Source organism: Jaculus jaculus, chromosome 6, assembly GCF_020740685.1.
Source record: "Jaculus jaculus isolate mJacJac1 chromosome 6, mJacJac1.mat.Y.cur, whole genome shotgun sequence".
NCBI lineage: Eukaryota > Metazoa > Chordata > Mammalia > Rodentia > Dipodidae > Jaculus > Jaculus jaculus.
Window position 1 is genome coordinate 31,149,146 of NC_059107.1, and position 11,513 is coordinate 31,160,658.

At 42.7% G+C, this 11,513-nt stretch overlaps 1 protein-coding gene across 1 annotated transcript; it reads right to left on the reverse strand.

Moving 5' to 3' along the window:
• Positions 1-547: 547 nt before the first annotated feature.
• Positions 548-11,151, reverse strand: Thoc3 (THO complex 3). The gene is made up of 6 exons (XM_004665025.2): positions 10,823-11,151; positions 10,062-10,218; positions 8,022-8,226; positions 3,149-3,310; positions 2,923-3,023; positions 548-1,277 (listed from the first exon to the last, which is right to left on the reverse strand). Exons 1-6 carry the CDS (start codon positions 11,087-11,089, stop codon positions 1,114-1,116), a joined length of 1,056 nt encoding a protein of 351 aa, XP_004665082.2. The 5' UTR covers positions 11,090-11,151; the 3' UTR covers positions 548-1,113.
• Between the last annotated feature and the right edge of the window lie 362 nt (positions 11,152-11,513).

Consider the following 11,513-nt stretch of genomic DNA (forward strand, 5'->3'; position numbering starts at 1 on the left):
AATGAATTAGCCAATCAGCTTACCCTCCCCTTCACTTTGTCAAGGAAACTCAAGTCAAATTTTTAGTTAAATCATTCATGAAAGTCCTTGTTCTTCACAGAATCTCCTCAAACTTGACTTTCTACACAAATTTTTATTTATCTAATGCTATGTATTCTTATTTGTATTTATGATTATTCGGAGTGTTTGTTACACACGTCCATGCAGAATGAGACCGCGCATCCTGACCCTTCACGTGACACACGTCCATGCAGAATGAGACCACACATCCTGACCCTTCATGTGACACACGTCCATGCAGAATGAAACCATGCATCCTGACCCTTCACGTGAACCAGTGGTGTCTTTTAAGGACTGCTGTAGCACATGCACTTTGTCCTACATTTAGAGTTCTTATCAAAATATTAAACAAAAAAGAACATCTGTATTTCTCAGATTTAACAAAAAGCATAAAATGCAGTGCCTCCTTACAGTAAGAATGTGATAATCATATAATTTTAAAAGTTCTACATAGTATTATGCATAGTTAACATATGCTAACAAGAAGTTCCAAAATAAAAAGCTAGTTTTATTAAATGCTCAATTCTCAAAGTGTGTTGTATACACACATACTTCTTATTAAAAACCCTCCATCCCTATAAACTAGGCTTTGCCCAAGCAGTATCAAACTCAACAAAGCCTACCATATGTCTGACTCAGGACAACAGGAGGTAGTCAGAACACAAGCTTGCTGGGGTCACGACACAAACTTACGGAATCCTTACTAGCTAACTGGTACTAGGGGGAAAGGACAGAAACAACACGGGCACGTACGTGTGTGTGTACACACACACACACACACACACACACACGGGAAGGGGCTGAAGATGTAGCTCAATGGTGGAGCACTTACACTTGCTTAGCATGTGCAAGGCCCTGGAATTTCAATCCCCAGCACCATAAAGGGGATTGCAATGGCAGCCTGACCAAAAGGTGTTTGTATTTTAGGTAAGTTTATACATATTTAGGGTGCCCACCAAGTCCAAGAGAATAGACCAAACTACACAAAGTAAGGTCTCTGCCTGGCCATCTCTCCTCCAGTCTGGCCTCCTCTGCTTCTGCTCGGTCCGCCTCTCAGGAATCATTTGGAAGCCCAAACAGCTTCACAGTTCCAGCTTCCCGACTACTGTCATATTTGCCATCTTTGTCATCACAGGCAAATGCCAGCAGAGGCCTTTTGGGGTGCCAAGCCACAGTGAAGGTCGGGGACTCACACTGCACTTCCCATAGCTTGTCTCCTATAGAAATCAACAAAAAGAATATTAAAAGGTTGCATATTCATTAAGTATTACCTCTATGAACTTAGGTATCTACTTAACAATCTTACTGAGAGATCCAATCACTGCTCATCTTACAGAGAACACAAAGACATAGGGATTGCACACCAGTAGGTGGCAGACCAGTCTGAAAGAAGGCAGGTTAACTTCCCTTTCTAGGCTCTGAACCTCTATTCTACATTCCCAGGCAAAAGTTGACAGTGGCTACCATGCTCAGCACCCATTATGCCAAGTGGCCATACGCTAGTGAATACCATGTAGCCCAGTAAGGACTAAGTTCTTACCTTACCAGTAAGAGAACATTTCTAAACACATTTTAACTAGGGAGGAAGGGAAGGGAGTGATTTAACAAGCGATGCCTCAAGAAGTGGCAGAGCCAGTACATGAAGTCCAGCTCCGGACAGACCTGACAGGCCACAAAGCCTTGCATGGAATTTTTCTGGTTTGCCAAAATTATACATGATTATTTCAAAGCTGTTATTCCTTTAGTTCTGTTGTTTTTCTTTTAAACTTATAGTTTAGATTAACCAAATAAAACACTTATAGTGTGGTACTAATGTAAAGATACAGAATTGCAAGACATTGACACAATGGTTTCTCTCTTTAGGCATTTAATTCCATGTCATTTGTTTTGGGTTAGGCAAAAATATTTGCATAGTTTAAGAAAACCAGAGAAGGCATGAAGAAACCTTCTGAAATGTTCTCCAAATAACCATGTAGCTTTATGAACTCAACATCTTCCTAATTTACTGGAAAGCTTAAGTCACCTAACGATGTATACAGTACTATGTGAAACTGACATTACCATCCCAACCATGGGTTCAAACAGATTAATACACTGTGCATGGTGTCTGAAAAAGCTGAAATAACTGAATTAAAATGAGGTTCTATTCTATATACTATCAGGAATAAAATTAAAATTCACTATTGTTTTAATCCTAGCACTCAGGAGACAGAGGCAGCAGGGTCGCTGTGAGTTTTTGAGGTCAGCCTGGAACTACAAAGTGAATTCCAGGTCAGCCTGCACTACAGTGAGACCCTACCTTGGAAAAAACAAAAAAGAAAAATGAAGGGTATAAAATCAGTATAGAGGTGTCTTAAAAACTAAACATAAAGTTGGGCATGATGGCACATGCCTTTAATATCAGCACTCAAGAGGCAGAAGTAGGAGAATTGCTGTGGGTTCAAGGACACCCTGAGACTACACAGTGAATTCCAGGTCAGCCTGGACTAGAGTGAAACCCTACCTCAAAAACAAAAACAAAACAACAGAAAAGAAAAAAAAAAAACCCTAAACACAGAACTACCATATAACCCAGCTACAATACTGAATATATCCCCAAAGAACTCTAAGTCCTAATATAGACCCACATAAATAAATTAAAAAAAAAATTTATAATGAAAGAATTAAAAGTTAATAAGACACAAAATATTTTCCTAAATCATCTTCCTTTAGAGCTTCCACTTTCTTTTCTTTTCTACCATTTTGCCATTGTTATCAGATACTTGTCTCAGTGAACTAAGGCCACTTAGGACAACGCTAGTAAAGTAGGATGTGCATAGAGTGAAGCCCAGATACCAAAGACAAAGACTCGCATTAAGTTACCTGTCTCCACCTCAGCTATGTCAATGAAATGATCCTCTGATGCCGATGCTAACATTTTCCCATCATGGCTAAAACTGAGTGTCCTGACAGGCCAATCCAGTCTACGACAGAGGAAGGAAAAAAACATAACAATCACCCCAAAAAGAGTAGGGAACAGTTTTTACCTGGGATGAAATAAAATGAATTTACTCAACAAGGGCAGGCAGGGGCTGTCAGAGTAGCTTACCTGGAGAAGCACCGCACACACACTAACTCGTCCACATCCCAGAGGCTGACCAAAGCATCGGCACTTCCTGTGGCAAAGTATTTCCCCATGGGGTCAAACTTGATACAGATGCAGTTAGAAGGATGGGCATTGATGGACTGCACAGGCTTTAGTTCTGGGTAGCTGAGAAACAATACAGACAGTAATCAATGTGCAAGAGGACTGCAGTGCTGAGATAATAACTGAATATAATAACTGATAATCACACTGAAGAAAATGATAAAATAAAAACAAAAACTAATTCAAGAAACCTTCCTGAAATTTAAAAACCAAAAAATTACCACACCTGCCTATGAATACTGATCTAAACCACCCAACACTAGAAGACTTAATAAGGCTCTGGTGCAGGGGACGTATGGCAGCAACTGAGAACATCTGTGTCACAGGCAGCAAGAACCAGAACTAATTATGCCAAAAAAGACTTGGAAGGCGAGGCATGGTGGCACACGCCTTTAATTCCAGCAGTTGGGAGGCCAAGGTAGGAGGGTCGCTGTGAGTTTGGGGCCAGCCAGAGACTACATAGCACATTCCAGGTCAGCCTGGGCCTATCTCAAAAAAAAAAAAAAGACTCAGAAATCAAGCTGATGAGGCTTTTCCTGGCCTAAGAAGGGATAAAAATGGCCAAGATGGGGCTGGAGAGATGGCTTAGCGGCTAAGCGCTTGCCTGTGAAACCTAAGGACCCCGGTTCGAGGCTCGATTCCCCAGGACCCACGTTAGCCAGATGCACAAGGGGGTGCACGCATCTGGAGTTCGTTTGCAGTGGCTGGAAGCCCTGGTGCGCCCATTCTCTCTCTATCCGTCTCTCTCTCTCCCTCTCTCTCTCTGTCACTCTCAAATAAATAAATAAAAATGAACAAAAGATATTAAAAAAAATAAAATAAAATCTTAAAACAATGGCCAAGATGTTAAAACATATCCAACTATGTTTAAATACACATCTACTTTGTTCTATTTTTTAATATTGACAACTTCCATATAGACAATAAGCCATGGTAGTTCCCTCCTCCCTCACTTTCCCCTTCACAACTCCACTCACCATCATATCCCCTCACCCTCTAAATCAGTCTCTCTTTTATTTTGATGTCATCATCTTTTCCTCCTATTACAAGTTTTAAATTAAATGGTCACCTTTGGAGGTGAAAGGAAATTTATTATCTGTTATAAGAAAATATAAGAAAAGCAAAAATGTATCCTGTCTTTCCTATGGACAGTATCATTAGATAATCAAATTCTATACGAATATACTGCTTTTATAAGACTATTGCAACAATTATTATTGACATTTTATCTTTAAGCAGGTTATATGACTGTAAGCTTTGTGCTTAGGGAATGTACGTGTGTGGGAGCTCATCAACTGTTTCACTAATAAAGTCACTGGATATGTAATACTTTACAAAATGTATAAGTAACAGTGGGCTAGAGATAGCTCCATGGTTAAAGGTGCTTGCTCAGAAAACCTGCTGACCTGGGCTCAATTTCCTAGTGCCAATATAAAGCCAGATGCACAGAGTGGCACATATGTGTAGAGTTCAGTTATCGTGGTAAGATGCCCTGGTGTACCCATTTTTTTCCTCTCTCTCTCCCCTTGTAAATGAATAAAACTATTTTATATTGGATTGAGACAAAAAAAAAGTACTGCAATAAGTAAGCATACAGGATCAGCAAAATCAAGACTGCAAGATTCTCTGTAAGAGACTTGTTTCGTCAACAGCCAAGTTATTAGGAAAAGGAAGAAGTGGAGGGGAATCCTATAGTTTTCTTTTTTCGTTTTCTGGGGGCTTTTTTGTTTTGTTTTTTTTTTGTTGTTGTTGTTGTTGATGTTGTTGTTTTACGAGGTAGGGGCTCACTCTAGCCCAGGCTGACCTGGAATTCACTATGGAGTCTCAGGGTGGCCTCAAACTCATGGCAATCCTCCTACATCTGCCTCCCAAGTGCTGGGAGAATCCAATAGTTTTAACAGACTCAAGGGACATAACAACTTCTCTTTTTTGTTTTTTTTTTTTTTTGAGGTAGAGTCTCACTCTAGCCCAGGCTGACCTATTCCTGGGGCAGACACAAACTCAGCATCCTCCTACCTCTGCCTCCCAAGTGCTGGGATTAAAGGCATACATCACCATGCCCAGCACAGTTTCTTTTTTTTTTCTTTTTTTTTTTTTTGTTACTTTTATTTATTTACTTGAGAGCAACTGAGAGAGAGAGAGAGAGAGAGAGAATGGGCATGCCAGGGCCTCCAGCCACTGTAAACAAACTCCAGACGTGTGCACCCTCTTGTGCATCTGGCTAATGTGGGTCCTGGGGAACCAAGCCTCAAACTGGAGCCCTTGGACTTCACAGGCAAGTGCTTAACCACTAAGCCATCTCTCCAGCCCAGCACAATTTCTTAAATAAACAAAACTAGAGCATCCAGGAACACACATGTGGCAGATGAAACCATAACTAGTGCCAAAGTCAGGAGAGTTTACTGTTGAGGGAGGGAGTTGTGATTGGGATAGAGTTCATGGATGATTTGAGGTGTCTGCAAAGTTTTTCAACCTGCGTGGAGGAATTCATAATGGTCCTGAAAGCAGTATTTTAACTTTATGCACTTTTAAAAAATATTTATTTATTTATTTGACAGAGACAGAAAGGGAGAGAATGGGCACGCCAGGGTCTACAGCCACTGCAAACTCCAGATGCATGCACCCCCTGATGCATCTGGCTAACGTGGGTCCTGAAGAATTAAACCTGGGTCCTTTGGTTTTGCAAGCAAATGCCTTAACCACTAAGCCATCCCTCCAGCCCTGCAATTTTTAATACTTGTGTTTTATAATAAAGAATTTTTTTAAGCCCAGCATGGTGGTGCACACCTTCAATGCCAGCACTTGGTTAGAAGGATTGCTGTGAGCTCGAGGCCACTCTGAGATTACATAGGAAATTCCAGGTCAGCCTGGGCTAGATCAAGACCCTACCTTGAGGAAAAAAAAAAAAAAAGAAAAGGATTTTTTAAGCTTATAGAACTCCCACTGCCTACAAAATTCAAGTTAGTAAGCATAAAATTTAAGGCCTTTTATATGCCACGCCCAAATTATATTCCAACTTTACCTTCCAGTTGTCATAACATTTCTTCATATCTCCTGACACCACTCCTCAACAACCTTGACTTTAAGTACTCAACAAATAAAATTCATACCTGTTGTCAATTAAGCTCACCCCTTTTGCTAATTCCAAAAACTCTTTTCACCTTTCAAAATCCAGCTCAGAAGCCAACTCCTTCAACCTCTGCCATTAATAATGTTTTTCTCTGGGATTCCACAGCCAACCACTGGACTTTTCTACCACAGAATCTATCTCCCTCTACCCTGCGTTGCTCCTTGGCACAGTACTAAGAATAGAATCTTACAGCCCTGAGTTTTAGTTCCACAATTTCACTCATCTAGAGAACATTAGAGCATACTTAGGATCTCACTATTATGTAAGAGGTACCAGGTTAGGCACCGGCAATTCAATAGTAAACAAGACAAACAGACCCTACCTCTATGCAATTTTATAAGATAAAGTTTAATGACATAGAATTGAGAGGTGCTTCCTATAGGAAGTAAATAAAATATACTATAATTGAGAGGGCTGGAGAGATGACTTAGCAGTTAAGGCACTCACCTGCAAAGCCTAAGGACCCAAGTTCGATTCCCAGGTACCCACATAAGCCAGATGCACAAGGTGGCACATGCATCTAGAGTTTGTTTGCAGTAGCTGGAGGCCCTGGTATGTCCCATATCCCCCCCCCCATATATGTATGTATTTGCCTCTTTCTCTTCTTCTCAAATGCCGGGCACAGCAGCACACGCCTTTAATTCCAGCACTGGGGAGGCAGAGGTATGTACGAGGATCATCATGAGTTCAAGGCCACTCTGAGACTACATAGTGAATTAATTCCAGGTCAGCCTGAGCTAGAGTGAGACCCTACCTCGAAAATTAAATAAATAAATAAATGTGTGTGTGTGTGTGTGTATGTGTGTGTGTGTGTGTGTGAGACTCAGCAGTTAATAGTGCTTATTTACAAAACCCGCTGACCCAGGTTCAATTTCCCAGTACCTGCAGAAAGACAAATGCACAAAGTGGTCCATACAACTGGAGTTTGTCTGCAATGGCAAGAGTCCTTGTTGTGCCCATCCTTTTTCTCAGTTTAATAAATAAATATGACTATTAATTAACATATTAATATTAGAACTCTTTTCTAAACATGGGGAGAAGGGAGGGTGGAAGTGGCTCTGCTAGAGGTGTCAGCCACAACTCAAAGTGTGCAATTCTCATGTCCACTAACTGGTAACTGATCTGACTTCCTGAGCCTCAGTTCCCCATAAAACCTCCACTTCTGTTAGTAAACAAAAAGATACAATCAAGCCCCAGGAAATCCTACCAGGACTCAGTAAAATCTATAATCTAATTGCTGACTTAACTGTGTCTAATGGAAGTTAGTATTTTATTTTATTTGTTTTTTAAATTTTTTTTTTGGTTTATTTTTATTTATTTATTTGAGAGCGACAGACAGAGAATGAGGCAGAGAGAAATGGGCACGCCAGGGCTTCCAGCCACTGCAGACAAATTCCAGATGCATGCGCCCCCTTGTGCATCTGGCTAACGTGGGTCCTGGGGAATCAAGCCTCGAACTGGGGTCCTTAGGCTTCACAGGTAAGCGCTTAACTGCTAAGCCATCTCTCCAGCCCAGGATTTTATTTTTAATTCTAATTTGTCTTTCAAATTTTTCAAGGGAGGCTCATGACTAACTCATCTCTAAATGTGATATAATACTGAGAGCAAAGAAAGAAAAGGCAGTCCTCCCAGCCAGAACCTCACCTGAGGATGTTGATACAACCATTGCCATTTGTCAGGAAGAACATGTTATTATCATTGTTCCAGGAGATTTCATTGACTTCAAACTTGAACTGTTCTTCTGCTTTGGAACGGTGTGTCTTGGCATCAATAAAGGTCACCACGTCATCCTTGTTGCCTACAGCAATAGTCTGCCCATCGGGACTCCAGCAGATATTAATGTTCTCCCCTGGGAACCCAGAGATAATCAAGATCATGTTGGCCAATAATCCTCCAGAAGTTTATTTTGCTATCCTAGAAAGAAGACCAGAGCTATCTTCAGAGCTCATTCATTCAGGTCCTAGTCAATGGAAGGAAATTTCCACAAAAGAAGTATTAACTATACATGCATCTAAAAAATTCCTACATCTGATCCTCTAACAAACCTAATTCTTACACTGGTATTTCTTAAACCTTGTCATTTACGTGCACCTTCCCCTTTTTGCCCTACCCATGTAACAGTTGTACTTTCACACCTTTCTTTTTTATTTATTTATATTTATTTTTTTGAGGTAGGGTCTCACTCTAGCTCAGGCTGACCTGGAATTCACCATGCAGTCTCCAGGTGGCCTCGCACTCATGGAGATCCTCCTACCTCTGCCTCCCGAGTGCTGGGATTAAAGGCGTGCGCCACCACGCCCAGTTAAGACCTTTCTTTAACTTGACTTTAAAATTTAAATTTAGCTTCAATTGAGCAACAAATCCTTTGAGCTAGTTCTTTTCTTCTATTAGAGACTAAACTTTATACACAACTGCTTTTTAGTGTTCATCCACATACCACCTCAATCACGCATACATCACCTTGTACACTTCAGGAAAGCACATTCTACTTCCAGGTGCAGATCTCATCAACAAAACTCTCTCAATAAATACATAAATTAAAATTTCCAACTACTGACTCTAAAATGCACATTTCTTCACATTGTAATATCTACAGTGCATCTTAAAATGGACCAGGTTGAGCCTGAAAAAGCTTGTTGGACCCCTTATGTGGATACCTGCCTCTCTAATGCATATAAAATACTGATGCTACTGGACACAATCAATGACATCTTAGAGACAAGTATGATACATGGTCTCAAGATTTACAGGATAAAGCCTGGCATGGTGGCACACGCCTGTAATCCCAGCACTCGGGAGGCAGAGGTAGGAGGACTGCCAAGACTTTGAGGCCACCCTGAGACTACATAGTGAATTCCAGGTCAGCCTGAGCTAGAGTGAGACCCTACCTGGGGGGGAAAAAAATGTAATGTACAACTTTCTTTTTTTTAATTTTTTTTGTTTATTTTTATTTATTTGAGAGCAACAGAGAGAGAGAGAGAGATTATGGGCACACCAGGACCTCTAACCACTGCAAACGAACTCTAGATGCATATGTCCCCTTGTGCATCTTACGTGGGTCCTGGGAAATCAAGCCTTGAACTGGAGCCCTCAGCCTTCACAGGCAAGCACTTAACCATTAAGCCATCTCTCCAGCCCTGTAAAACTTTCTTATTATTTTCCTCCAAACCACCAAGATAACTCAAGCTTGAGCCATTCTAACCCATCACAATTTCCCCAATTCCCTAGGCCTTTGTACATGCTGTTCCCTCCTAAAACTGCCTCCCTTTCTCAGCCACTGTACCCTGACCACTAAATTAGAATGGTCATTCAAAACAGTGCTTTATCTCTCTTCTTCCCTGACTCCCTCAGGCAGATATATCCATTTCTACTCTGGATAGCCACTGTGTAGACTACCAGACACAAAGACCATATCCAGGGGCCTGTGGACATGGCTCAGCAGTTAAATGTGCTTGCATGCAAAGCCTGCCCAGCCTGGTGCTCAATTCTCCAGCCATCTACATAGAGCCAGACTGGTATTCAATTGCAATGGCAGAAGATTTACACACACACACACACACACACACACACACACACACACAAATAAATGATTAAAAAAAAAGAAGAAAGAACATATGAATAAATGGTGGCTGAATAACTGCAGTAGCTTTTCTTCTTCCTAACATCCTCTCTTTGAATAGCTACCTTTGGTGTTCACAGTAGCAATGCATTTTGTGGTCCTCACGTCCCAGATCCGAATGGTTTTATCCCCAGATGCAGTGACGAAGAGGTCAGGATTACTTGGATGCCAGCACAGCTGATCCACACTGTCTCCATGCCCCCGATAGTTGTTTTCTTTGACCTTAAAAAAACAATACCCAGACGCCATTTCACACGTGCACCAACTCCACATGCAACCCATTTTTACTCAAATGAAGGCATCCTAGATAAAAATCTAAATAATTCAAAAGAATTCAGTCTTGTCTCCAAAACACCTTCATTCCCTCCGCTCCAATCACTGTGAACTACTCGTAGCTTCAACCTCAATCCCCTGAACTCTCCCCTTCCTGGCCCCCCTTCTGCTTTTCATGTCCTTCCCTCTACCACCAACATCCCAATACACCTGACCATTCCCAAAGGATGCGCTGTGACCTGCAAAGAGGGTCTCCACCATTCCATCAACCCTGAGCCACTCCCCCACCATGGGATGTCTTCTTCCTGCCACTCCCCTAAGCCCCCACCTTGCCCTTCCCAGCCAATACTGGGCCCCAGCACCACACTTACCACCACACACCCACCAACTCCCCAGCTCACCCCTCTAAGAAACCCAGGCCGTCGGCCCTCCTCCTCGCCTCAGCTCTTCCTCCCCACCAAGCACAAGGTATGGAGTCCTTCGCCATCATCCCATTCTCTCCCTCGCCACACCTCGCACCACCACGGCCCCTCTTCCTGGCCCGGATGCTCACCAACCGGTCCTTCTCCAGCAAGAAGACGCTGGCCGTCTTGTCGAAGGATCCCGAGGCTAAGCGACGCCCGTCGCAGCTCCAGGCCACCGAGTGCACCTTGGCGCTGTGCGCCGGAAACTCGCGCGTCTTACTGTGACCTCGGAACAACTCCTGCATCCCGAGGACGTAGCGTGACGGGCCGCTGCTCATGGAGCACCATGGAGCCATGGAGCCAGGACCTGTCTGGCCTAAAGCCGATGGCCCCATTGTGGGCGTGGGGACCGCCATGCGGATCTGCCGCAGGACTTGCGCGACAGCCAGTCCGGGTAAAGTTACTCCGGGAGCCGCCACGGCACGCATGCGCCCAGGCCGCCACATCGTAATGCGCCGGCGCACAGCGCGCCACCCCGGAAGAAACCACAAATCCCAGCGTGCAGTGCGTTTCCGCTTTGCGGATTCCTAGGATCTTTGGGCTGTAATTTTGTTTCAGTTTGAACGAGTTCAAGTTTTGTTTTTTTTTAACCGTTCATATTTCTCCCTTACCATCTTCTTGGTATCTTTGCTTATCCTAAGAATGGAATAACCTTAAGCCTCCCGTTTACCCACAGTAAAATATTTTTAACCGGAAGCTGGAGAGATGGCTTAGCGGTTAAGCGCTTGCCTGTGAAGCTTAAGACCCAGGTTCTAGGCTCGATTCCCCAGGACCCACGTA